This window comes from Malassezia pachydermatis, assembly GCF_001278385.1.
Source record: "Malassezia pachydermatis strain CBS 1879 chromosome Unknown scaffold2, whole genome shotgun sequence".
In the NCBI taxonomy this organism is placed as follows: Eukaryota; Fungi; Basidiomycota; class Malasseziomycetes; order Malasseziales; family Malasseziaceae; genus Malassezia; species Malassezia pachydermatis.
This window is the reverse complement of record NW_017253139.1, coordinates 242,217-267,269: the sequence shown is the minus strand read 5'-3', so window position 1 is coordinate 267,269 and position 25,053 is coordinate 242,217. Positions and strand designations below refer to the sequence as shown.

The 25,053-nt window shown below is 53.6% G+C and overlaps 17 protein-coding genes across 17 annotated transcripts; 9 read left to right on the top strand and 8 right to left on the bottom strand.

Annotated features, from left to right (window-relative positions):
* Window positions 1-4: 4 nt before the first annotated feature.
* On the bottom strand, window positions 5-880 carry Malapachy_2155 (voltage-dependent ion-selective channel; the record flags this gene model as incomplete). The annotated part of the gene is made up of 1 exon (XM_018136647.1): window positions 5-880. The coding sequence occupies one exon, from the start codon at window positions 878-880 to the stop codon at window positions 5-7; it is 876 nt and encodes a 291-aa protein (XP_017993073.1).
* Window positions 881-1,206: 326 nt separating this feature from the next.
* Malapachy_2172 (hypothetical protein) lies at window positions 1,207-1,785 on the top strand (the record flags this gene model as incomplete). Its single annotated transcript, XM_018136664.1, has 3 exons — window positions 1,207-1,242; window positions 1,288-1,374; window positions 1,411-1,785. The coding sequence occupies 3 exons, from the start codon at window positions 1,207-1,209 to the stop codon at window positions 1,783-1,785; spliced, it is 498 nt and encodes a 165-aa protein (XP_017993365.1).
* Window positions 1,786-2,045: 260 nt separating this feature from the next.
* Window positions 2,046-2,535, top strand: Malapachy_2204 (hypothetical protein; the record flags this gene model as incomplete). The annotated part of the gene is made up of 3 exons (XM_018136696.1): window positions 2,046-2,312; window positions 2,341-2,416; window positions 2,450-2,535. 3 exons carry the CDS (start codon window positions 2,046-2,048, stop codon window positions 2,533-2,535), a joined length of 429 nt encoding a protein of 142 aa, XP_017993397.1.
* A 132-nt stretch (window positions 2,536-2,667) lies between these two features.
* Window positions 2,668-5,565, top strand: Malapachy_2192 (dna-binding protein; the record flags this gene model as incomplete). The annotated part of the gene is made up of 1 exon (XM_018136684.1): window positions 2,668-5,565. One exon carries the CDS (start codon window positions 2,668-2,670, stop codon window positions 5,563-5,565), a length of 2,898 nt encoding a protein of 965 aa, XP_017993055.1.
* Window positions 5,566-5,605: 40 nt separating this feature from the next.
* Window positions 5,606-7,735, bottom strand: Malapachy_2159 (atp-dependent dna helicase; the record flags this gene model as incomplete). Its single annotated transcript, XM_018136651.1, has 5 exons — window positions 5,606-5,817; window positions 5,851-5,908; window positions 5,935-6,281; window positions 6,307-6,407; window positions 6,435-7,735. 5 exons carry the CDS (start codon window positions 7,733-7,735, stop codon window positions 5,606-5,608), a joined length of 2,019 nt encoding a protein of 672 aa, XP_017993240.1.
* A 1,046-nt stretch (window positions 7,736-8,781) lies between these two features.
* Malapachy_2206 (hypothetical protein) lies at window positions 8,782-8,976 on the top strand (the record flags this gene model as incomplete). The annotated part of the gene is made up of 1 exon (XM_018136698.1): window positions 8,782-8,976. The coding sequence occupies one exon, from the start codon at window positions 8,782-8,784 to the stop codon at window positions 8,974-8,976; it is 195 nt and encodes a 64-aa protein (XP_017993399.1).
* Window positions 8,977-9,038: 62 nt separating this feature from the next.
* Window positions 9,039-10,252, top strand: Malapachy_2166 (o-sialoglycoprotein endopeptidase; the record flags this gene model as incomplete). The annotated part of the gene is made up of 2 exons (XM_018136658.1): window positions 9,039-10,179; window positions 10,209-10,252. 2 exons carry the CDS (start codon window positions 9,039-9,041, stop codon window positions 10,250-10,252), a joined length of 1,185 nt encoding a protein of 394 aa, XP_017993300.1.
* On the bottom strand, window positions 9,790-11,939 carry Malapachy_2161 (prolyl-trna synthetase; the record flags this gene model as incomplete). The annotated part of the gene is made up of 6 exons (XM_018136653.1): window positions 9,790-9,819; window positions 10,367-11,289; window positions 11,317-11,380; window positions 11,407-11,751; window positions 11,783-11,869; window positions 11,895-11,939. The coding sequence occupies 6 exons, from the start codon at window positions 11,937-11,939 to the stop codon at window positions 9,790-9,792; spliced, it is 1,494 nt and encodes a 497-aa protein (XP_017993303.1).
* Window positions 11,940-12,407: 468 nt separating this feature from the next.
* Malapachy_2199 (glycoside hydrolase family 16 protein) lies at window positions 12,408-13,674 on the top strand (the record flags this gene model as incomplete). Its single annotated transcript, XM_018136691.1, has 5 exons — window positions 12,408-12,559; window positions 12,595-12,966; window positions 12,996-13,085; window positions 13,116-13,167; window positions 13,195-13,674. 5 exons carry the CDS (start codon window positions 12,408-12,410, stop codon window positions 13,672-13,674), a joined length of 1,146 nt encoding a protein of 381 aa, XP_017993404.1.
* A 56-nt stretch (window positions 13,675-13,730) lies between these two features.
* Malapachy_2185 (hypothetical protein) lies at window positions 13,731-14,597 on the bottom strand (the record flags this gene model as incomplete). Its single annotated transcript, XM_018136677.1, has 1 exon — window positions 13,731-14,597. One exon carries the CDS (start codon window positions 14,595-14,597, stop codon window positions 13,731-13,733), a length of 867 nt encoding a protein of 288 aa, XP_017993351.1.
* Window positions 14,598-14,759: 162 nt separating this feature from the next.
* On the bottom strand, window positions 14,760-15,994 carry Malapachy_2160 (hypothetical protein; the record flags this gene model as incomplete). Its single annotated transcript, XM_018136652.1, has 3 exons — window positions 14,760-15,504; window positions 15,536-15,799; window positions 15,840-15,994. The coding sequence occupies 3 exons, from the start codon at window positions 15,992-15,994 to the stop codon at window positions 14,760-14,762; spliced, it is 1,164 nt and encodes a 387-aa protein (XP_017993302.1).
* Window positions 15,995-16,104: 110 nt separating this feature from the next.
* On the bottom strand, window positions 16,105-17,524 carry Malapachy_2184 (wd40 repeat-like protein; the record flags this gene model as incomplete). Its single annotated transcript, XM_018136676.1, has 4 exons — window positions 16,105-16,593; window positions 16,620-16,657; window positions 16,689-17,242; window positions 17,271-17,524. The coding sequence occupies 4 exons, from the start codon at window positions 17,522-17,524 to the stop codon at window positions 16,105-16,107; spliced, it is 1,335 nt and encodes a 444-aa protein (XP_017993350.1).
* A 916-nt stretch (window positions 17,525-18,440) lies between these two features.
* Window positions 18,441-19,123, top strand: Malapachy_2167 (adaptin ear-binding coat-associated protein 1 necap-1; the record flags this gene model as incomplete). The annotated part of the gene is made up of 4 exons (XM_018136659.1): window positions 18,441-18,618; window positions 18,647-18,786; window positions 18,817-18,872; window positions 18,898-19,123. The coding sequence occupies 4 exons, from the start codon at window positions 18,441-18,443 to the stop codon at window positions 19,121-19,123; spliced, it is 600 nt and encodes a 199-aa protein (XP_017993301.1).
* Window positions 19,124-19,167: 44 nt separating this feature from the next.
* Window positions 19,168-19,453, bottom strand: Malapachy_2188 (hypothetical protein; the record flags this gene model as incomplete). The annotated part of the gene is made up of 2 exons (XM_018136680.1): window positions 19,168-19,278; window positions 19,307-19,453. The coding sequence occupies 2 exons, from the start codon at window positions 19,451-19,453 to the stop codon at window positions 19,168-19,170; spliced, it is 258 nt and encodes an 85-aa protein (XP_017993346.1).
* A 107-nt stretch (window positions 19,454-19,560) lies between these two features.
* Window positions 19,561-21,014, top strand: Malapachy_2198 (hypothetical protein; the record flags this gene model as incomplete). The annotated part of the gene is made up of 2 exons (XM_018136690.1): window positions 19,561-19,794; window positions 19,824-21,014. The coding sequence occupies 2 exons, from the start codon at window positions 19,561-19,563 to the stop codon at window positions 21,012-21,014; spliced, it is 1,425 nt and encodes a 474-aa protein (XP_017993405.1).
* Window positions 21,015-21,049: 35 nt separating this feature from the next.
* Window positions 21,050-23,566, bottom strand: Malapachy_2178 (pop1-domain-containing protein; the record flags this gene model as incomplete). The annotated part of the gene is made up of 1 exon (XM_018136670.1): window positions 21,050-23,566. The coding sequence occupies one exon, from the start codon at window positions 23,564-23,566 to the stop codon at window positions 21,050-21,052; it is 2,517 nt and encodes an 838-aa protein (XP_017993373.1).
* A 222-nt stretch (window positions 23,567-23,788) lies between these two features.
* Malapachy_2173 (hypothetical protein) lies at window positions 23,789-24,958 on the top strand (the record flags this gene model as incomplete). The annotated part of the gene is made up of 3 exons (XM_018136665.1): window positions 23,789-24,330; window positions 24,357-24,880; window positions 24,909-24,958. 3 exons carry the CDS (start codon window positions 23,789-23,791, stop codon window positions 24,956-24,958), a joined length of 1,116 nt encoding a protein of 371 aa, XP_017993364.1.
* Between the last annotated feature and the right edge of the window lie 95 nt (window positions 24,959-25,053).

Sequence of the window (25,053 nt, the reverse complement as noted above, 5' to 3'; positions counted from 1 at the left end):
CTGTTTAGGCCTCGAAGGTGAGCGAAGCACCCATCTTGTGAGCGCTGGCATCGTTCGAGCCGGACGACAGCTTAAGAGTGTCAAGAGCCAGACCGAAGGTAGCCTTGATACCCGGGCGCAGGGCCTGGGCGTAGCCAAGAGCCAGGATACCCGAGTTGTTGATCTTAGCCTTGATGAAGGCAGCGTTGTCGAGGTAGGTCTTGGTACCGACCTCGAGGTTAACGTTGCCGGCCGACTTCGAGTCATAAGTGGCGCGGGCACTGGCCTCAACATCAGTGTTCACGCGGTGGTAGTACGAGGCGCTGAAGGTCGAGAGGTTGCCAAGAGCGTGCAGAGTAACAGCGTACTCAGGAGCGTGGAAGCCAGCAGCCAGGTTGTAGCGAGCGAGCTTCTTGTCCTTCACGTTGTAGGCAGTCTCGGCACCGAACAGGAAGCCGTCACGGCCAACCACAGCGTCAGCAGTCACAAGCGGGCCCTTGAACACATCCACGAACTGGCGGGTGTGCAGACCAGGGGCACGGTAAGTGGCAGCCACAAGAGCGTTCTTAGCCTGCTTCTCCGGCACAAGAGTCGAGATCACCTCGAACTTGAGGCCCTTGGCAAGGTGGTTCTCGAGCTCAATGTGGTTGCGGAGCACATTGGCAGTCGACCAGGCCTGGGTGAAGGCAACACCCTTCTTGCGGTCAGCCCAGCTAGCCTCGAGGTCACCGCTGATGGTCGACGACTTGTTGTCGTGCAAACCAAGCACCTTGAAGGTGACGCCCGACGGAGTGCGGGTCTTAACTTCCAAGGTCGAGCCGTGGATGGGGTAGTCCTTACCGAGGATGTCCGAAGCGGCCTTACCAAGGTCCTTCCAGCTGGGTGGCACAGGGATCGACATGGCTATGATATGCAGTGAATGCTAAGAGGGAAAGGTGGCTCAGCTCCGAAGGGGTGGCTCGGGCCACGGGCCTTCCGCGCTGGCATCACGTCAGACCGGGTCTCTCGGCCGGGACCGGAAGGCACCCGTAGTGGGCACGTGGGGGACCGTAGGCTCAGTGCATTGGTGGGGAGGCGCACCCATGCGGGCGCATAGCCGCTCCAGTCCCCGCAATCCACGCTGCGCCACCCAACGCAAGCCTGTTTAGCCACTGAACAGTTGTTGGACCTGCTACTTAATTGCATTCAAACCATTGTCACATTTTGACTTTTATCCACTAGCGTAATATGAATCCACATCAGCAAAACAAGGTGGATATCTCAGTATGTATTTTGACATGCACAAGAAGAACAGTGCGCTAACAGCAGCAGTCGCTTAGTGAACAGGAGCAAAAACTGTTCCGTCTCTATGGCAAACTGCCAAATAAGAAGGATCTTCTGGCTAACAAGCTGAAGGTATGTTCCCACCACGCATGACACTAACATGCAAAGGAACGGAAATATTTCGATTCCGGCGACTACGCTCTCTCAAAGGCAGGACGTGCCCCGAAACAGTCAGTCGGCACAACCATCCCCAACCCTGAAATGGTGCCTCATGCAGCCGCCAACACCGGCGGTGTAAGTCCCGTCCAAATTCCCAATGCCAATGGCAACCAGTCACTGGGTGTAAACATTCCAGGTGCTACGCCCACAAGTCCATCTCAGACTGGCCGGTCATCGTTCGTTGGCTCCTTTAGTGAAACTGGCTCACGATCCTCGTTCCCTATGGCTACAGGCGTGTTAGCTAGCAGCCCAGGCCGGGATACCACTAGCTCACTAAGCCGTGAGCAAGTGCCAGATCTTTCTTCGTCACACATGGAAGAATAAAAAGGGGATGTGAACATGGATGAACGATTATATGGCTATAACATGTTTACGGACCCATACCTCTAGCCAGCCCTGTGTCCATGAAGATCTCTTCCGTGTCTCTACCGCATACGTACTATGTAACTATACATATTCCCTTAAAATTCACTTTCCCTTATTTGAGTGTATGAGATGGCCTGCTGGTATCCACGTGGATAAATGAAGTGGAGATACACATTTATTTGTGGAGATGGATAGACTGTTTTCCTTACGTAGTTACGATGGAGCCGATCACGGAGCTGGAAGACTCCCTTGATACCTTGCTGAAAGTGATGGCATCAGCCATTGCCTACCTCTCACGTAAATCAGGGCACAAGCAGGTGAACCAGGAGGTGCCACTCACGACATTGGGTAATACAGAAGGGCTTAGCGAGGACGTTTTGGCATCAAATCGCGAGGAATTAATTGAAGATCTTATATCACAAGCGAAAGATGTCGAGCAGCGTATATCAGACTTGAGTCTTGCCTCTGTGAAGGAAGATGCACAAGTACGTCTGACAAATGGCTTACACGTAGATGGAAGAAATCGTTTCCCTCGAAAAAGAGTTACACGCAGCTAATCAAGACTATCAGCAGGCATTAGACGATGCAAGTATGTACTGTTTACTATTCTTACGTGCTTTAGACGCTCTTTCCGCAAAGCTTCGGGATGTGCTGATGCAGCTCACGCAGGACCGACATACCGCGCGTCAGGTCCTGGAACAGGCATAAAGCATGTCCTTCCTATCACGTGCCACTTTAATGTGGAGGCGCGAAACAGCTGATTTTGGACGACGTCCAAAGTAACGTGTTCCTTGACTGTACCCTGTGAATACGTAAAGCCTTTGGCTTTCTTTTTTTGTCATGGAGCACTCTCGTCTTCTTGCACAAGAGGATATGGGTGCCATGCCTTTTGTTCAAGACGACATGAAATTTTGGTTGAACGAAGAGCAAGTCCCTGCCTCTCCTAAGCCATGGTCGTCCGTGGACTTGCCAGATTTGTTTCTCACTAACTTGATGCAAGATATTGATCCATCATTCCAAGATGACTCGCTAGGGGACTTATCCGCGAATCAGTCTACCAGCGAGTCGGAGGGAAGCCCGAGCGCTTTTCACGATTTCATGCTGCGCCACGACTCTCCTACCAGCAGCGATGCCATGACACCGCCGTCGCTGGTCCCTACGCCACCACCTGCTACGCAGCTGGGAATGACAGCTATGCCGATGAACATCCCCACTCCTGTATTTGGTATGCCGCTAGCTGCCGCATGCGTGGAGCCTGCGCTATCCATGTCGCCATCGCACCTTATGGTATCAGCGGAGATATCCCCTACACCGTCAAGTGCCAATGCACCCAACACATCCACGGCCACTACAAGTACAGTGAAAGCACCAGCACCAACAGATGAGGCACTTCTAGCACCGATGTTCATGAAGCCAGGTAGTAATGCCAATGTGCAGTCGATCCTGACCCAATGGAAGTCGATGCCGCTTCCCTCACATTCTAGTGCACCTGCCAAGACCTCGTCTGTCAAGTCTCCTGCAGAGCCAACATATACACGCCGCACTGCACCATCACAGCAAATGGGAGGCGAGGACGAGGCGCAGTCTATGTGGTCTCGCAAATCCGCGCACAATGCCATTGAACGGCGGTATCGCAGCAATATCAACGATCGCATTGCTGGTTTACGTGATGTTGTACCTGCTTTGCGTGAGATGCGGCCACGTACAGGGCGTCGAAAGCGCCGTCGCGGTAAAGCTGAAGCTGAAGAGTTGGTCGATGGTGTGGCGGCTGCTACGAAGATGAGCAAGGCCACTGTGCTTTCCAAAGCCACCGAGTATATTTGTTATCTCAAGTCACGAGAAGTACGGCTCAGTCGTGATTTAGCTGTACTAGAAATGTTGGTTCGCAGCCTGGAAGGTGGTGAAGAGATGTTGGCTATGTGGAAGACAGAGATGGATGAGTTACATCAGCAACATCCTCCGATGGATGCTGTGTATGGCGAAGGTGGTCCCTCTGGGTCTTCTGAGGGCCATGCTGACCTCGGTGATGAATGGGATGACAATGAGGCCGACGATGCAGATGACGATGCGGCTTCTACGTCGTCCGGCTCTGCTGATTCCGAACGTGCCGCCAAAGTCTCGCGATACATGTTTGGTGCTTTTGTTGGCTTCTCATTCTTAGGCGGCAGTGCGGATTGGAGTCCTGACGCAGATGCGCGTTCATTTGCTCCGCCATCGCAGGCTCGTGTGGTAGGTGCAAGTCATCAGCTATGGAAGCGGTCTTGGGGTGCCTCCACCGAACCACATGCATATGATCATGTGCCAGTGTGGAACTTGGCGCTGGAGATGGCGCGGAGTCTAACGCTAGTTCTTGGCCTCGTGGCATTGCTTCTTACTTTATGGTACCGTTGGCAATGGCGCCGAAAGCAGCAGCGACAACAGCAAGTGACAGAGCTGCAAAAGGTCGTCTCGGCGAAAGCGCTGCTTTCCACACCGCTGGATTTGGCATATGAAACGCCTCTGGTCTCACAGAAAGCGGCGGTGCGTATGTATGAGGATTTGCGTATGCATTTGCATGTGCCTCGTTCGCGTAGTCGCTTATGGCTTCGTCTTGTGATGCAAAGTGTGGGATGGCTAGCACTGCAATGCCCAGGTGTAGCGCACCTACTTTGTCAGGCATACGACCCTACGGTGCTACGCCTACTCCGTCGGGCATGGGTCGTTCGTGCAGAAATGGAGTTGTCGCTAGGCGCCCTTGTTCAGCCAGACCTGGCCCATCGTTTGTCCACATGGCTAGCTCTGAAGTATTATACTGCATTGCAGCGTGGTACACTGGATGAGTCGATGGTGCAGATTATTACTGCTTATCAACTGGCGCAGAGCAGCGGTATGACATGGCTGGCATTGTATGCGGACAAGCTTTGGTGTGCAGCGGGTGCATCGTTGGTTGATACGCCTATGACGAACGATAAGCTCCCAGGTCGTGCGCTAGCTGAGTTGCTGAGTATTCCTCTCCCTTTGGCTGCGCACTATGCGCGTAATATGCCGAGTCGCGATGACGCATTGGTCTCATTGTCATGCATCGGTAATTTGCTGGACGCGCTGCGGAACAAAACACTCCTCACTTTCTGGACCAGCATGCTCGCTAGCATGATGCGAGCCAGTGGTGATGCGCTTGCAATCACGTCACCATTGGAGCCACGTACGCTGGACGTTGTATTAGACATTGCATCGTACTCGTCCTTAAAGCAGCAGCTAGCTACCTTGGCGCAGGAACGCCCACTCCGCAGTGGCCCCGCTGCTGAGCAGTTGCTGGTCGCTCATGGTCTATTGGCGCTGGTCGCTGGTAGAGTGACAGTGGCGCAGCATTATGCGAACGTGCTGTCCAAGCAAACGATCACATCGCTGGCTGCAGCGCAGTTTGTCGGCTTGCTCACTGACGCACCGCTCTCTACGACATCGCCGATCGGTCCTGTGGATACCCTTGCAAGTCTCACTTTGGGTTGGATCTGTCTTCAGCGTGTGCAGACCATGGAAGATACATCCATGCGTACCACCAGACTGTCCAAGGGCCTTCGTCATATGCAATCGCTGGCATCCCAGTGTCTCTGGACCTTTGTCTCCCCCGACAAGACCAAGCCTGTGGGCAAGCAGCTTGGCTCGGCATCTACGCCTGTGCCACTACGTCCTACGCCTTCCTTGGCCAATGCCCTTGATACCCTGATGGACCATTTGAGTGTGCTTTCGGCCCCTGTATAATACATGGAGGGTGTTTGTTCGTCTTTGTAGTGAATGTAGATTACTCTATCGTAATAGGCTCGATATCTTCCGTATAGCCGGATGAACTTCGCTGTGTTTTGACACGCTTTGCGCCGCGTTTCGTCACACTTGGGAAAGGCACGACATGAATCACGCCCTGAAGGGTCTCGGCTTGAGGTCGGGTATATTGTAATAGTTGCTGCGCGCGAGCTCCTGGTCGAATATACACATTGACAGTGTACGCTGTGGCCTCTGTAGGTTAGCGATAGGTCACTTTGGACGTACGAAAACTCTCCGATAAATAACTTTGCAATAGCAATTGCACAATGACACGCTCACAGTCCTTCAAGTAAGACTGATAATACATACCTCGCGAGAAAGCGACACGCGACCACCCATGGCGTCTAAATCGAGTGCCATCTTGGCAGAAGAAGAACGACCACGATGGTCTGCCACTTTGTACTGCGCCTGCTGCAGACCACGTACAACATCGGCCAACGCTGTCAGCGTTGTCCGTCCACCATTCACGTCCATCTCATGCGCGGCATGGACGATTTGCCACGCAGGCCACGTCATATCGACCTGCTGCGCCGCAGGTGGACCTCGCTCGCAGTTGTCGCACGTGCCACAGGGTTCGATCGCAGGCTCATCAAAGTAGCGTCCAAACAATACGCGACGGCACTCGGGCGATTGGGCGTAGTCCAACATGGCATACACTGAGTGAGTAGAATATGGACGTACACTTTTCTTGACCACCGACATCGCTAGCTGTCATTGCACTTACGCGGCTCAGATCTGCAGGGCGATAGAATAAGACACAGTCTGCCTGCTGACCATCGCGTCTGAGGTTAGAACCGAAGTAAACGTACCCAGCACGACCTGTTTCTTGGTAGTACCCGTCCAACGATTTCGGTATACATGCATGCAACACAAACCTCACATCGCCTTTGTCAATACCCATGCCAAATGCGATAGTAGCGCACACTACAGCGATGCCTCCTGTGCGCCATTGCGTGTGAACATGATGCTTTTCTTGCTCATCCAAATCGGAGTGATACACGCCAGTACGGATTTGCCCATGACTAATATGTTGCAAAGCTTCGGCAATCGTATGTGTATCCTTGCGACTAAGGCAGTACACAATGCCTGATTTGTCACGGTGATGTTCAAGAATGTAGGCCGCCAGCATGGAATGCATGTCCACGCTACCAGATGGACGTGCTTTAACTTGGTATCTTAAGTTCGGTCGATGTAGCGGTGCACGGAAATAAACTGTACGATGCGGTACTCCGCTGGTAGGTTCTGTTACTCCGCGTAGACCAAGAATATGCAACACGTCACGCAAAGCTTGACGTCCTAGTGTAGCAGTGAGACCCATAATTGGTGTGTTAGGAAACAGTTTGCGACAGATAGAAAGTTTGTTATAATCAGGGCGATAGTCATGGCCCATGGTACTGCAGCAATGCGCTTCGTCGACAACGATGCGACCGAGACGGCCCGCTTCGTAGGCTTTTTGCAGCGCTGCTAATAGCGATTTGGACTTAGCCACACGTTCCGGCGTCACATAAAGCAATTTGGGCGCGTCTACCCCGTCGCGAACCTGGTGTAAAATGGATTGTGTTTCATCGGTAGGCACACTGCTGGAGAGCAATGCACACGAGATGCCACGCTCACGAAGATGGAAAACTTGGTCTGTCATAAGAGCAATCAGAGGAGAGATTACCAATACCATTGCATCGCATAACATGGCAGGAAGCTGATAGCACAATGATTTACCGGCACCTGTAGGCATGATGACCATGACATCACGTTGATCCAGGACGGCATTGCATACTCCTTCTTGACACATACGAAATGATTGGATACCAAACACTTCTTGGGCCTTACGCAACAGCTCCTTGGACCACGGGAACCTTTCGTGGATATAGTCTACACGTTTTGTATTGACCTGTTGTATTTCCTGCTGCTCGGCAAAAATTGCTGCGCGCTCCTTTTGAAGTTGTGATTTCCGTTTCCTCAGATCCACGAGTTGCTCCTCAATAAGAGCAAGCTCTGCATCAATTTTTTGAACACGCTGCAATTCTGGTGGGGCCAGATCAGTTTTCCGAAAAACGCCCACGACATCAACATCATCCTCAGCCTCTTTAGACCGCGACACACGAGATGTCATGGCCTATGTGGAGAAGTAACACACCACTCCCTAGGCCCATTTTTCTCCACACGCGCCAACGATGGACGAACCTACAGAGGCATTATGGGGCCTCACAGTGGATGTGTCAGATGATGAAGAGGCTAAGGCCCGGCAAGAGAAGAAGGAAAGGCGCGAGAAACGTATGAGAGCGGCTTTTGAGGAAGCAAGAAAGACCTACAAAGCTAAATTGGATACAAATGCATGGTTTCTAGAACATGTGTCAATGGATGAGCATACCCCGGTATCAGAATTCGATGCGAAGGCATCGCAGCGATTACAGTCCAGTATCTTGTATATGTACATGAAAAAAGAATTCTCCCAGGCATATGAATGGGCCTATTCGTATTTGTGCAAGGTGCATGTGCTAGGGAGCGACGTCATTCTGGGCGAGCATAATCTACCTGTGTTCGCTGCGCCACCGGCTTCTACGAAACAGGAAAAAAGCCTAGCAAATTCAGCCATGACGAAAGAAGTACTTGATATTGCATTACGATGCATCTTACATGCACCTATGACCGATGGTGTTGATCGTTGCTTAGCAGCGGCATTTGAACGAGTTCGATTACCTTCCAAAGACTATCTGGCCTTATTTGTCGATAATGAAGTTGTGGAATCAGCTGTAAAGCAGTGCAATGTACGTGCATCGACACATCTAACAACAGTGGACGTTAGTGCCTGGACTTGCCATGTCGTTAGGCGACGTATGCCTACACTTAAGCCACCCTCAATGGGCGTTGGAGGCGTATGCACTTGTCATGGGGGTACGCGGGCCAAATTGGCGAGTATGTGTGGCAGTAGCCCGGTGCTTAGCATGCTTGGCAAACGACGTACAAGGGACAGACCGAGTGGTATGCAAGCTCTATGCACAGGCAGCAGCGGCTTGTGCCTTGTTGACTTGTACGTTTACGCAGCGCATTCCCTTGGCGCGCGATATGAAAAGTGGATCCATTCTAGGTACATGTATGCCTACATCTTCGGAAAGCTATTCGATGGATATGGAGGAGCAATGGGTGCATTGCCCTTCCATGATCAGTCGCGAAGCTGTGATTGCCATCTCCTTAGCACTACGCAAAAGGGGAGGCGTTTACTATCTGGCTACCAAGTTTCCAGCTTACTTGGAAACCATCTCCCAGTACTTGCAAGATACCTCTATGCCTTGGTTTGCGCTGGAAGGCGATACAACGACCGAGGCGGCGCCGCGCAGTGTACGCACTTTGTAGTAGGTGGAGGTAGTGACCACAAAAAGACGGCTTGACGACAAGCCTCCATCTGTACGACAGGCATGGCGCGGAAAGATCCGTTGCCGACATTACAGCGACCCTACTTAGCTTTAGGTCTAGAGGGAAGTGCCAACAAACTTGGGGCAGGTATCATTCGGCATAGCCCGCCTGCAGGTGAAGGCCCAGGCTCCGAGCTGAACCAAGCGCGTGTTGACATTTTATCGAATGTGCGCCATACCTATGTGACACCGCCAGGGCAAGGATTCTTACCTAGTGATACGGCCAAGCATCACAAGCATTGGATTTTACGTGTTGTGCTGGAAGCTGTACGAACTAGCGGCCTGCAAAGCCTGAGTGAGATCGACTGTATATGCTTTACCAAAGGCCCTGGTATGGGCGCGCCATTGCAAGCTGTCTCTCTGGTTGCTAGGACGTTGTCAATCATGTACAATAAACCGTTGGTCGGCGTCAACCATTGTGTGGGGCATATTGAGATGGGACGTACCATCACAGGGGCGCAGAACCCTGTGGTACTGTACGTGTCTGGTGGAAATACGCAAGTGATTGCCTATTCGGCTCAGCGGTATCGTATTTTTGGCGAAACGCTGGATATTGCTGTGGGCAACTGCTTGGATCGGTTTGCACGTGTGATCGGGCTTTCTAACGACCCCTCCCCAGGTTACAATATTGAGCAAGAGGCGAAGAAAGGACGACGTCTGTTCTCGCTACCGTATGGAACCAAAGGGATGGATGTGTCACTGGCAGGCATGCTTAGCGCCACGGAAGCATATACCAAAGACCCACGCTTTCAGCCTAATGAACCATCTGTGCCGACAAATATTCCTGTTGGTGCTTTAGCCAATGGCATGACATGGACCGGCAACACAAGCCACTCTGTCGAAAAGGCGCCTGAGCCTGCCACCGTCTTGGATGGCGAGGAGGCGGATGTGATTACACCAGCCGATTTGTGTTTCAGTTTACAGGAGCATATGTTCGCCATGCTTGTCGAAATTACGGAACGTGCCATGGCCCATATCGGCAGCAAAGACGTGCTCATTGTGGGCGGTGTTGGCAGCAATGCTCGCCTACAGCGGATGATGGGTATTATGGCGGAAGAGCGTGGAGGCAGTGTGTTTGCTACGGACGAACGATTCTGCATCGACAATGGTATTATGATCGCCCACGCCGGCCTCCTTGCGTTCCGTATGGGCACTACTACGCCGCTCGCCAAGTCAACAACGACACAGCGCTATCGTACAGATACGCCTTTGATTAGTTGGCGTGCATAGCTAGGTAGGTCCATCTAGATGTTCATCGTAGCGAAGCGCGTAGGCTGCCCGACTTGCCGCACCTCCACTTCACCGGTCTTGTCGTAATGCTTGCCAAGAACAAACACCAGTGGGGAGCCCAAGAGGTCAGCATCAAAGAGGCGTGAGCCTAAAGATTGATGTATGCGATCGTCCAAGGCCATGTCTGTCAGCGGCACTTGGAAGGTGCTCGTTGTCCCATCAGTGGATGACGATGAGACACCGCGGTGTAATGCATGGCATAGACGTGCTGCGGCCTCAAGATGTTGCGACGTAGCAGGAAGAATGAGGGCTGAAAAGGGTGCCAAGTGTTGTGGCCAGACAAAACCTGCACGCGGCTTGCCTTTCTTAGAAGTGGGCGCGGCAGCCGCTTGCAATTGCGTAAATGCGCGACTCGCGCGCTGCGCCATGGCACCTAGAATACGAGTGACACCAATACCATAGCACCCCATCTGCAGAGGTTCACGCGTTTGCGATGCGTTCGTAGCGTTCCGAGGGACGACACCGTAGCCCAGAATGCGTGAGTACCGCGTACCAAGCAAGAACGTATGCCCGATTTCAATTGCTTTGCGCTCCGATAAGGTCCCCTGCCCACATGTCGCACATACATCGCCCGCTTTGGCTTCGCGTAGCGACTTGGTGTGCACGGGACAATCTGTAGGCACATAAAACGGTGTAGGAAATGAATTCACATGCTGCTGGACAGCGTGACGTATTTCCTCTGACGCCACAGAGGTGCAATCCGTGTCCACCCAGATCTCCATGGGCTGTGCGGATAGATCGTTTGCCACAGGTGTCAACTGATACCCTGTGGGGAGGGAGAGTGGGTTGAGCTGCCGATCAGACCCGTACACAAAAGCATGAAGCCCGTTGTCACCCTGGAAAAGCGAGACGCTAAGATCTTGAGAGGTACGGTACGTCGCCGTGGATGGTTTATGCGACGTCGCACACTCTACGTTGGAGGTGTAATGACAGTGTTGGCATCGCAATAGTGTATCTTCGCCCGCTTTTTGTTAGATGGCGACTTACATACCTTCATCTTCCATGTGGAATTCGTGCGAGAAGGTCCCGCCCATCGCTCCTGTATCGGCCGTCGCCTATCGTGAGCCATATGGCAACATACCTCGAGCCAGGTTGGCGCACAAGACGACACTAGGGCAGGCACATGATGCCAATCGAAAAGCCTGTTGAATATATGTGCGTACGCTTGGCGGGTATCTTCGTATGCTTGCTTTGCCTGGTCGACGCTCGCGTCAAACGAATACATATCTTTCATAAGAAACTCTTTCGTACGCAGCAAACCAGCTCGTGGTCGTGGTTCATCACGGAACTTGCGTCCAATCTGGTATACACGCACAGGCAAGGCCTTGGCGCTGTCGATTTCAGCGCCGATAAGTTTGGTGACCTCTTCCTCATGAGTAGGGGCTAGAATCATCTCGGCGCCACGTCGGTCCTTCAGTCGGAAGAGCTGGAGAGATGAGTGCCTACCTCCAGCTTACCTCGCTGCCCATAGCACGGACACGTCCCGTCTTGTGCCACAATGTCGACGACAAAATCTGCGGCATTTCGATACGTGAGGCGCGGATCTACGTTAGTACAAGTACGACATACAGCCTCCATTTCCTCGTCGATAACCGCGGTGATTTTCTGCAGCATCCGCAGACCTACAGGCAAGTACGAAAACGTGCCGGAGGCAGATTGACGAATGTATCCCCCACGGAGGAGCCATTGAAGGCTCTCCAGCGAGTCTTGTACACTAGCAGCATCGGCAGAATACGTTGGGAGGAAAAAAGTCGAAAGGCGCGTTGGCCGTGGAGCGCGTGTGTGGTGCGAGTAGGCGCGTAGAGTGAACGCAGCGTGGCTGCGTACACGCTTCATACTGACGTTAGGCCCGTGCGCTATGACAATGAGAGCTTCGCGAGGTAGCGGCGTTGCCACGAGGGAATTGACGGGGCCACGCGGCGTACGCCCTAGGGCGAGGAATTGTGAGCCCTGGTTTGACGATCACCGCCACATTATTATGTAACACACGTCCTAGGAACGAGGATAGTTGGAAGGCACCTGGCATGTGCGTGGCCGCAGCATGGGAGACGGCCCACACCTTCCTGATCTCACCCACCCTTGATGCATTGGCTAGTTTGGGTTCTAGTGTGGTGTAGCGCTGTGGACTTAGCACTAGCAACCAACTACTCTATCTGCCAAGAATGGACAGGCTCCGACTTTTATTCGCACTTTTACTGGTGGTCGTGGAATGACCCTACCAAGGGCAAGGTGGAGTACGTAGTCGCGTAAATCTCCTTACACGGTACAGTTATGTCACTCAAAAGGATTCACAAAAGAGCAATTTGTCATTTGTCGATCCCAAAACGGGGCGTTTTGTGTTAGCCGTTGATACAGGCGATCCAGTGCCGCTGAACGGCAATTTCTCCGACATGGGTCGACGCAGCAATCGTATTCATTCCAATCATTTGTACGGCGATGGCTTTTATATTCTCAAGGCGACCAAAGTACCAACAGGTTGTGCTACATGGCCCGCGTTCTGGACATCGACAAAGGAGCCTTGGCCACAAGGCGGTGAGATCGACGTCATTGAAGGTGTCAATGGCAAGGGGCCCAACCTGGCCAGCTTGCACACGGACAATGGCTGTACGTTGAATACCAACGTATCGCAAGTGCAGACAGGGTAGGTACAACCGATGCACTAACTTGCAGTCACTTGGACCGCACAAACTGCTCGTACCAGCCTGGATGTGCCTCGACTTTCAAAGAGCCAGATACCTTCGGCGATGATCTGAACAAACGGTACGTGGTGAGCATCTATACTGACCTCAGGGGTGGTGGCTACTTTGTCTTGATGCGCGACACGACCTTGAATGGCTTGGGGGTAAGTACGAAAACATCTCACAAGCAGATCTCCGTGTACTTTTGGGGAGCGGATGAGGATCCATCGAAACTTCCCGAGGCCATTGGTGCTGCGCCCCAAAAGGCGCCAACGTTTTTAAACAGCGACGACATTCAGCATTGGGGCAAGCCCGAAGTGTTCTTCGGCTCGAACTACGGCCCGAACTCCAGTTGCGATTGGTCGAAGTACATGTCACTCCATGAAATTATCTTTGATACGACGCTGTGCGGGACATGGGATAATGGCGCGTTCAGCGACGATGGGTGTTCCGGCGTTTCGTGCCAAGATTATCTGGTAAACAATGGCGAGAAGTTTGCTGATGCCCGTTGGGAAATCGATTATCTTCGCATCTATTCCAACGGATGCGAGTACGAGCCGGACGGCAAGAAGAGCAAAGGAGGTGCCAACGCCGTTCGACCCACCCTATGGCTATCGATAATGAGCATGTTGGTATTCATGCTTGCATTATATGGACAGGGTATGCTATAAGACGGGCATGCGCACATGCAAATAGGATACGATCGAAAAGGAAGCGTAAGACACGATTATGACGACGACTTTTTGCGGATATCGGCCATGGCCTGCGAACAAGCGCGACGCAGGTCGACGCTGGCCTGTTCCGGCAACTCGAATGCATGTTGAATCTTGGACGCATGGGAAGGATGCACAGTCATGGTCCAATCCTCAGGTAATGATTCTACTTTTTCGTCAGGTGACGATGCGAGAATGTTATCAAGACGTTCTTCCGGCTGCAACTCAATGAGATTTTTTTGAATGAGAGACAATACCGACTTGGACGCCATGTATGCGCGCCAATGGCTCCATGCACGCCACAAAAGATAGTAAGTAATGATATTAGGGACAGCAGGGAGAATAAACAAGGGCGAAGTGATAACAATGCCCGCCACATTGTACCACAAGTAGCGATAGTGATAAGGCTGACGGTGTGTGGTCATACGCCGCAAGGACTCAATCACAGTGGGTGGCGATACTAGGGACGGGGGGTACAAAAGTGATACGCGCTCCACAGTACGATCGTCCTTTTTCGCATTTTCAGTATCCTGGCCTCGGCGGTGTGTCTGGGTATAACGCACAAGGTTGTGCATCGATGGGCCAAGCACCTGATCAATGCCCTTTAGTGCCCATTCCTCATACGCAATGCGGTCCATGATCTTTTCGCCCAGGACGTATGTACGTCGGCGCCAGTCGAAGAGCGAGCGCTTGTCCGTGCGCCCCAAGCTATTCCAAAAATTCGAGGCTTTGAGGATCATACGCTGCGAGAAGGCAGGACGTGCAGGAGCTTGGCCAGGCGCCGAAGAAGCGGTCTTCGTTGACTTGTATGCCAAGTACGTTAAATACGGAAGCTTGGCAGGGTTGGCATTGCACGCCAACGGCACAGCGACAATCTTCATCGTGATGTGTGTGGCGCTGCGTCACAAAACAAAGTTTTTGACACCCGCCCCACGGTTATCTGCGTGATCCGCTGTGGCGCCAGATCTTCGACTTGGCCACGTGGCATGTAGAGCCACACGCTCTCCTAGATAGGTGCCGTTACAGCTAGCTACATAGGGCATCTACTCCACCACACGGAACGGCTGCTTGCGGAGCTTCACAGCACCCGTGCGTGTGTTCTCAATCGGCTGCTCGTAACGCAGGAGGCTGCGGAAGCGACGCAGGTACACAATCGCAACGTCCTCCAGCAGGTCAGGGACAATGTCGAGGTCCGCAAAGGTCTTTGTACCCTCCTCCGGCACCTCATCAATGAAGCGGCGCGTCACCTCGTCCGCATTGAACATGGGCCACCAGGCCACCTTCTCACCGAGCTTCGCCACCGCCGAGAACAGGAAGCGCGGCACGTTCACATCTGGCGACACGATCTTCTGGTACGTCACATCCTCCACGAGTTGGAGTAGCTCGCGAATCGTGTAGGTCTTCGGACCATACAGCGAGAATGTCTGGCCGATCGAGATGCTGTCAGCCTGCGCAATCGTCGCAAGGGCCTGCGCCACGTCAAGCGAGTGCACAGGGCGGAGCTTCGTCTGGCCGTTGTTCAGCTTCCACGTAATGGGCCACGAGGCCATCTTGTTCAAGAAACGGTCCTCATGACCATAAATCGAGGCTGGACGCACAATCGTAGCGCCCGGGAAGGCGCGGCGCACAGCGTCTTCACCCTGCGCCTTAGTGCGGAGGAACTCGCTCTCCGAGTTCGCGTCCGCCGACAGGTGCGACACATGAATGAAGCGAGCCGCACCAGACTCTGCAGCATGCTCAGCAATGCGACGAGCACCGTCCACATGCACATCACGAAGCGAGAAGTTCCTAAGAAGGGTAAGCAGCAGGACATACATACTTCGTAGCGTAGTTACGACCGGTCAAGTTGAACACAGTGTCTGAGTGACGCAAGCACTCTTGGATCTGCTGGTCGTTGCGGATATCCCATTCCAGCGGCACAATCTGGCCGAGGTCACCGAGCAACTTGAGATGGCGCTTCTCTTCCTCATCACGGTACGGAATCACAACCTGAGTGCCAGCCTTGGCCAGTTTGCTCACAAGGTAGCGACCCATGAAACCAGTCGCACCGAACACAGTAGCAATGCTGCCATTTGTCGAGTTACTGCATCGTGGTTAGAGCCAACAAAAATAGAGATACGCACCGACCCATACCAAACGGACCGCGAGCCACCTGCGGCATGCCTGTCCGCTGCTTGATCAAGAGATCCTGTGAGTACTCACGCGTAAACACGCGCGAGGCCATAGTACGGCTCATGCCATCGCGCGACACGCACAATACCGAGCGCGACAAGCTCATGTTCGCTACGATAGTCAGCGTCGAAGCCCAAAACGACGACGCTTCAAACCGCTTCCGTGTATGCTCGGCCGGTCCGACGATTATAAATAATTTCTGGAATGCATAAATATCTACGCCTCCACGCCCGAGGTTACGCTCGCCGAGGAGGAAGAGGAGGAGGGCGACGGCGTCGCCCACATGGAGTCGATCGCCACCGTATCAATGGAGTCAGTATCACTAGAATCGGATAGATGAAACTCGTAGGGGACAAAGAGCGTGCGGCCTTCTTCGTCCTCGAGCAGTTGATCGAAAAGTGCGATCGTTTCTTGATCAGCCAATTCAGCAGCGGTAGGCTCAGCCGAGGAGGTAGTGGTATCTTGCGCGGATGATGAGCGAGAGGGTATGTTCTCCTCCTCCGCGTCGCTATCTGACACAGCATGAGACGGCACATGTCGACGCATAGCACGTGCCACTGCCGCCATATCAATGGTAGAACTGCGTGTGCGTGTGCGAGGACGAACTTGAGCATAATCGTTGCGGGTATGTTCCATGGACATAGGTGTGGCATAGTGAAGGCGGATCATTCTCTCGATGCCAGCGGTGGCTATCATTGGCAGAGTCTGAGTGTCAGTGACAAAGCACATACAGGGTGGCATAATGCGGAATTTACAATCGACTGAGAGCCTGACATATAAGGAGAGCAGGACATACATACCTTCCAGGGTAAAAGCAGGCGAAGATAAATCACAGGGAAGAACCATAGCCCCATGTTCGAGGCCACGGAACCATACTGTATTTTCGGACGTATGAGCAGCCCAGTCGAGTGCGGACAGTTCGGTACGCTGCTCCCGCAGCGCCTCCATGCCAGGCACCTCCCATCCATACGCACGGAAGTCGTCTGATCCAGCGACAAAGTATAGCTGGCCCGCTAGCGACTCGAACCCAAATGAACCACGCTTGATAGTACAGCTATTGCGGTAGCCAGCGCCAGCATCGTCGGATATGGGTGGAGAAGGGTGCCAGAGACGAGACGACATCGTAGCTAGTGGCATCGAGTCGTCAGTTGCATAGAGGACAGGCTGACTGAGTGACATTTCAGCCACAATGAAGCGACCACTAGGATCAAATTGAGCGCCAGTAGTATCAGGACTCGCAGATATAGTATGTCCCTCGAAACGACATACGACTTGTGATGCATATCGAACCAACGCTTGTGCTTTGTCGATAGGTGCAAGAGAGCTGTGAAACGCGGTGCGCACATCGTATAGCCTGCCAGGTAAGTCTAGGTCACACATACGCCACACTTGCTCGATGATCCCGACCGGAAGCAATGGCAAATGTGTTGCCATCGCTGGGATTGGGATTCCACGGTGACGAGGCTACTTGGTCAAGCATATAGCCTGCTCCAGCCAGTTGGGGGCTTGGCAGGCGCAAGTCAATCAAGAACACTTGGCCATCATCATTGCATGTAAGACATAGATTGGGATTGGTGGGATGAGTAGATACTTCGCGAACACTGCCATCATGCTCGCCAAATGTATAGGTGGGCATGTGGCGTATCGTTTTTGGTTCAATAGTGTGTATGGGTGCTTCGCCATAGTTCAGATCGTAGCAGAGTACCATATTATCATTTCCTCCAGAGAAGAGATACTTGTTATCTGCGCTCCATGATAACGAGAATATATTGGATGTATGGCCCAACAGACGGGCTCTAGTGCGATAGCTGCTGGTTTCCGGAGGACCGGGCCGTGCAGGGTCAAAGTCAAAGAGATCACGGATATGGATTCGCATATCATCTCCGCCACTAGCCATCCATTGCCCTGGCCCTCGTGAGAAGGCCAGTGCATTGATACACGAACGGTGTCCTTTGGCTTGATGAAGGTAAGGAAACCCCCCTTTGGTTATGGCATCATGCAAGATGGTACGACGAAGATGCATCGCCTGGGTACGAGCGCCTAACGAAGAGCCTACATGCGATAAACGCATGCGAACAGGGCATACTGGTGTCTCCTTCGTCTCTGGTTCAAGGTGCGAGAAGGAGCGGCGTCGTTTCGACATGGCGCATGGTCAGTCCGTGGTAGAAGTGGAGGAAGAGAAAGAGATGGACGCACGGCCTTTTCCAGACTACGGATGGTAGCGTATCAGGGACGGATATGTTGTAAGAGACAAAATCCAAGGAAAAAGTAAGAGATGAGGAAAGCTAGTGCGCATGAAGAAGTGACATAGCCTTTACAACTTGCAGGCTATGACAGGTCGCCCCTCATTAAGGCATGCTATTTTATTTTAGTACGTACGACAAAGAGTAGTAGATAGGCCAGAGTAGTATGTACGGGCTTGCATAGCGAAGAGTATCAAAGCAAGACCCTCGAGCCAGTCCTTGGAGCGTGGGTGGGCTGCAGACAGCAAGCGCCGAAGAAGCACGGACCTCTGCCTCCTACGGTCAGGCTCCACATCACTTCCAGCGATCATGTCGGTGCTATTTCGTGTACGAGAGTGTCATGTCTACCGCGTTCCACCACGTAAAAGCAATGCAGGCTATCGTGCATCGGAATGGGGAGATACAAGCAAGCCGCTCTGGTCAGGTAGGCTCTGTGTGATGGAACTAGAAGACCGTTGCGAGATCAGGCTGGAAGATGGATCTACAGGTACAGTCCCATGAGACTCATAAGACAGGAGAACTCTTTGCTGCATGCCCATACGATATCAGTGGTAAATCTGTGGAAGCCGTTTTGGATTCATCGCGCTATTTTGTCTTGCGTGTAGAGAGTGAGGATGAGGACGGAAACAAACGGCACGCGTACATCGGTGTGGGTGTACGTATCCCGCCCTGCTACTAACGTCAGTTTATCGAGCGGAGTGAGAGCTTTGATTTTACGGTGGCATTACAGGACTGGACACGGTATGTGTTACATCGCTAACCATAGACGCCAAAAGTCATCGCAAGTAGCCTCGAGAGAGGACGATCAGGCAGCGCAGCCCTCCCCGTACATCCTTGCAGGAGCCCGACGAGACTTTTCGCTGCAAGATGGGGAGACTATGCGTATCCAGATCCCTGGAAAAGGCGCAGGGGCATCATTTCCCAAGGCGCAAGATAAGCCAGCTACTGGATTCGTACTGCCACCGCCACCACCTGGTAGGCGCCCAGCGTAGAGAGAGATTCCAACTAGATTTACATGTATGTAGAAGTATGAAGTTTATTTCTTAGCCACTTCATTTGCCAGGGAGCGCATGATGGTAAGGGGCCCTTTTTGAGCGCGGCCAGCCATCTCCTTCTCGATACGGGTTGTAGACGATGCGGTGTTTTTCTCCATGGTCAGTGTACCTAATACATACCCGTTTCTGGATGGCTTCTTGCAAAGCAGTCTGTTTCTTGGGAGCAATACGCTTGCCTACCTTGGGTTTGGCAGCCGCCGAGCCCTTGTCTTTCCGCTTGCCAGTGGCAATGCCAGGGCGTTTCAGGGGCTTGAACCCTTGCGTCATATTGATAAAGCAAGAGCCAGGAGGGAGGCCAGCAAGAAAAAAAAAAAGGCTAAAAATCAGCCTCCACACCAACAACTCCGGCGCGTTTGTGTTGTACGACCGACCACATGTTGCACTTGCTATATGAGCTGGTCGGACGGCACTTGCCGTCTGAGTACCTAGCTTTCTACATCCTAGTTCCACTCACCATTGCTGTCGTGCATAGCTGGGCTCGCGGTCCAGCGCTTCTCGCACGTGAAGAGCGCTTGGAAGCACAGCAGCGACGTATTCAGGAAAAGAACGACCATGTGCGTGTTACTGCTGGTTTGCAGGAGATGGGCGGTCGGGTAGTTCTTGTGGCTGTATGTATCCTGTCGTACTCACCATTTAGTCGGGAGGCATGACGCCTATGGGCCTTGTTACTGTATCTACGTTGGCACATCAAGGGGCTCATATCATCATGCTCGTCCCTGATTTGCAAGCAGATGACGTGATCCAAATGGTCCTGCTTCTTCGGGAAAGCACCATGAGCGAGAATATTTTTGCGGAAAAGTGTGATATTTGTGACTTAAACTCGATTACCGACTTTGCTAAGCGTTGGCATGCGGGGACTCTCGTAACAGGCAAAGATGGCGTGCCAACTTCGCAGCCCCCTTCGTCCACACCATCATCAAGTAAAGCACCTCCATCAACAACACTCCCTGGTCTCCCATCACAGCAAGCGCATCGTGTGGACACCATTCTATTCTTGCCCAGTACAGGTGCTGTGGGTGCCTTTGGTGCATCACACGACGACGTGTATGATGTGGACGTGTTAGCACGCTTTCACTTCGTCAATGCCATGCTCCCCAGTCTGCTAATCCTTCCTCCGAATCGTGACGTGCGTATCATCAGCGCTGTGAGTCCATGGTATGCTGCAGGACTTGGCCAATTTGAACGTGTCTCGATTCCACTGACGAAGCCCTTCTTCGAGCCATGGACGCGTTTGGGCGCTGCCTCGCTGCATTGGATCGTGCTCGCCGCCGAGCTACAGCGCCGCCTTGATTTACTGGCTGAGGCGGATACGCGATCACGTACTCGGTTACCGGACCTGGAAGGCGACGAAGACCAAGTACCTCAGCATGGCTTGCGTGCACGACGCAGTCACATTTCGTCGATTGTGGTGTGCCCTGGCTTTGAAGTCTCATCACAGCTTCTTTCCTTTTTCCAGACGTATGGGGCGGGTCGTATGCACAAATACATTTTATGGATGCTATGGCTTCTTTTGGCGCCATGGTGCTGGATCATCGGAAAGCCTACATCGAGGGCTGCCGAGGCCATGGTATGGGGCGCCACGGCGCGTCTCGAGACCGAATCACGCACCTTACGCCGGAAACACGCGCAGCAAATGAAGACACCCAGTGTCCTCGACGACGATGCACTAGCGCGTCAGTGGCCTGGTCTGCAGCCAGGCTTTTTATACCGCGAGGGCCTTCTGATCGCACCACCCGTCCCTTCCTCGTACCAAGGGACGGGGGCAGCAGCGTTGTGGCGTGCAACGGAAGAGCGCGTCCAGAAAAAACTCCAGGCCACAAAAGCATAGGGCGATGAGGCACAGCCATGCATGTCTCATGATAATTAGTACGTAGGTAACCGTGAGACACTAGCTGCCCGGACTGGCCCACCCATGGCATTACGAACGAGCACAAGTCGTTCTAGTGGAACACGATTGCGCTTGTGGCGACCCCACGTAGAAGAGGGGGGCGCTTTCTGTCTTTCACGCCGTTCCAGCTCGAGCCACGCCGTCCATGTCATGACAGCAATGGCACGGCCATGCCCAGTTGAGAGGGCGTAGTCACCACGCGTCACCGCGCCCACAGCTGACGAGGCTGTGACATGAGTCGAGGACTCCAGTGTTTGCAGCTGCACTCGTGCTTCCTGCTTTTGCGCGCGAGGCGGGTCTAAAGCTTGACGCCAAGCTGCCTCGGCATCGAGAGGCAGCATATGCATGGTTGCATATGCATCCCATGCACCACGTCGGCAGGCTGTCAGAAGGACCAGCACAAAAGGGGCATAGCAGCGGGGAAGAGGGGCATGAATAGCCGCCGATCTACGTGCTAAGCCGTGTTCATACGCTTCTCGTGTCCATAGCGTGCATGCTTTCGATGTTGTCACTGTGGATGGCCGTTGAATAGGCGAAGTGCATCGCGCTTGGTCCATGCGTTGCGTTGCTGCTTCGTCCACACACGGGACCAACACAGGACGGCCGACGAACCCAGCCCCCTGCGCCAATGCCTGCCAAAGAGCTGCACCGCCAAAGGGATGTGCACATACATCGAGGACCAATGGTACGCGTTTCGCCGGCGGGCGCGCTGCCCAGTGTGCATGAAGCCGTGTCGCTGCCTGATCTTGTGCAGCCAGACTCGCGGCATGCCCGATCCAGTCATCGGGAAAAAGAGGATGACCCAAATGCAGATGAAGAGCGCGCCATTGCGCTTGCCCCACCACATGTGCGCCAGTATGGACGAGCGAGCGCCACACAGCCGCGCCCCAGCCGCGTGGCACTAGTAGGGTATAACCATGCAAAGGCGCTGAGCCAGGGGCGGCAGACCAAGTCCGCTGGAAGAGAAGAATTGGACATGTATCATAAGAAGCAGGCTCTGTTCGATGCTGCGCACGACGCTGGTCAATGGCTGCTTGAGTGCAGCGGGGTAAAGAGGTATACGAGCAGAATCGTGCATCGGCATATACAGGTCGTGCATCGCGAACCCATGGTGCCTCCATTGGTACACTCGTACCGCAAGTCGTGTTTTTTGGTGGGTATGTCAGACGTGGATCAATGATATCGCAGCTCAATGCCGTGCCTGGTGGGAGCCATGCTGACGGCAGTGCATGTGCCGCATCCTGATAGAGTACACGCCGTAGCATCTCAGCCTGATGAGCCTGTGCCTGCGGTGCGACATGAAGCACACCACCGAGAATGTGGGCAGCACGATCACCTAGGACCTCGAAGACGTTCCATCCAGCATGGCGAGGCACGTCTTGCATTTCTAGTAGCGTCCGTGGTGCACGTGTATGCTGATCGCTATGCAGCATGCCAGCGGCTAAAGAGGGAGGGGGGGCGCTTTCCAATACCTGGGCCTGAATGTTCACGTGCTTTGTCCAACGCTGAGCGATGGGCCATGTATGCGCCGAAGCCAGTGGGAGTGCGTCGAGGGCATGGGCCAACGCCTGCTTCACATCAACAACCGCAGCCGGGTGTACAAATACATGAACGTCCCGCCGTGGATGACGTTGGTCGTGGGGTGTCCACCAGACTTGGACTGGCGCTATGGCTGCGAGGAATGGCGTGGTGGCCCGAGTCCGTGTTTTCTTCTCACCACGGCGTGGGCGATCTAGTAGGACAGTGTCACAACGTTGAGCCCCAGTCGTCCAGTCTGGTTGCCATCCCTTCTCGATGCCAGCCAAATAAAGGAAGAGCTGAAGTCGACTGGTCGCGTCACTTACACGATGGGCTGTCGCAGTTATACGCACGATCGAGGTGTAACTGTGATCATGGACTAGGGCATAGGAAGTTTTGCGCCACAAAGTACGCTCACTTTTTTGATGCGGAGTCTCAGCCAAGCAGAACCCCCAACGTCCTTCGCCGCCATCCGAGATACCTTTGCCTTTATCGCCCGTCATGCGAAATCGCTTGGCATGCCACAAGTGTGTCTCAAGCCAGCGGCGGCCGGGCCGTGCTGCTCGTGCTTGAAGTGCTGCTCGACGTCGTATGTAGCCACGTAGTGTACGCTCAGGATCCCGCTTGCGCATAGCACTGCGTGTCTTGGCATCTGTGTTTGAGGCACGCAGTTCTGCACGTGCTTTGGCCCGCAAACGGCGAGGTAGTCGTAGGACATTGTGTGATGCTGCACGACGGCGCAAATGGCGAGGTAGTAGTTGCCATGCACGTGTGTTCGTCGCCGAGCGAGCCTGTTTCATGGCGCGATGCAGTGCAAGAATCTCTGCTTTGCGCGCAGCAACAATCTCATCTACATCCCATTGTGGTGGGATCGCATTGGCTGGTGTGATACCTACAGGGGATGAACGCCGTAGGCGTTTACCTTCCTGCACAGAAAGAGGTACTTCATTGGCCTCTGCCACACGCTTCGCCATCGATCGTGACGGAAGGCAAACGTTCGTAGCACGACAGCCATTTTTCAGTTGAGGGTACCCTCCTGTATGTGGAGGCACCTTCCAAGTGGAGGCGCGCGTGCTTTGCGTTCGGTGCCTTACATGGACTGCGTGCATGCGTGCGGCCAGAGATTATTTAGAAAGACCCTGAGTAGATCCCACCCACGCTCCTCTCCTCCTTTCGCCAACATTGTGTGTGGACTCATGTGGAAGAAACTATTGAATATCGAGAAAAAGGCACCGGACCAAGTGCAGCATGTATTTCATCAGGATCAACCTGGCACAGGTCAGCCTGGCCCACAGCCTGTAGGTGGCGGTACGGGGGCAGCGCCGCCATCGATCTTGCAGTCCTCACCCTCGCAATCCCCCATGTCAGCGGAACCGATCTTTGTGCCTGTACCGGAAGGAAAGGCCAAGCATGTGCATGAGCCTAGCCGCGATACTTTTGACATCGCTGGTTTGCCTGTGTTTGTGTATGGCCTATCACAGCTTTCCCCTCCGACGGAGAAAGGATGCCCTGAGGTGTGCATTGCGATCCATATGCATGGACGTACTGGCTCAGCCAAACGCGAAGATGACCTAGCGCGTGAGTTGTGGCGCAGTACGATGAGCGCTCGAGCCGCGCTGCCGTCTTCGCATCGAGTGCGTGACTTTTTGCTGGTGACGTTTGATCAGCGCAACCATGGTGAGCGGAAGACGAACCCACGGGGCCAGAAGTCCTGGAAAGAGGGCAACCCAACGCATGGGTATGTATAGAGACACTGACCACCAGGATCGACATGTATGGTATGATTCACGGCACAGCGACAGATGCCTCGTTCCTCGCAGAGATGCTGCCTCCGTATCTGTTCCCGAATGATGAGCGTTTGGTGTCGATGGTCGCCGTGACAGGCAAGTCACTAGGCGGTCACGCCGTGTGGCAGGTACTAGCGCATGATCCACGGATCCGCATTGGCGTCTCATTTATCGGCACCCCGGACTTCCAGAAATTGATAGCCCACCGTGCGAAAACGTCGCATCTGACGGATGGGCCGCCACAGGTCCCCTTCTCTTTGCGCAGCCTCATGCGCCGCATTGATCCCGCGATGCAGCCGTATCGGGAGCCTAGCCCACAGAATCCATTCTTTGGCAAGAAGATTTGCGCTTGCTCGGGCCAGGATGATAACCTTGTGCGTTGGTCGTATTCGGAAGAGTTCTTGCAGTCGGTCGTGGTAGCACCGCCTCACACGGATGACGCGCGTCGCAGCTTGCAAGTGTTTGTGCAGCCCAAGACGGGCCACAAGGTAACGAGTGAAAGTACGTATACACTCTATCTTACCTCTAGTGCTCTATCAAGGTGGTCGTTGGCTCGCTCAGTGGGCCTTGGCCTACTAACTCATTCTCTGGGAGATGGGTGTCCCGTGCGTTTTGTTTTTTTCTTTTGCCCAGGCTCCACGCTGTGAACTCGGCAGGTGGTTGGCCCACGTGCT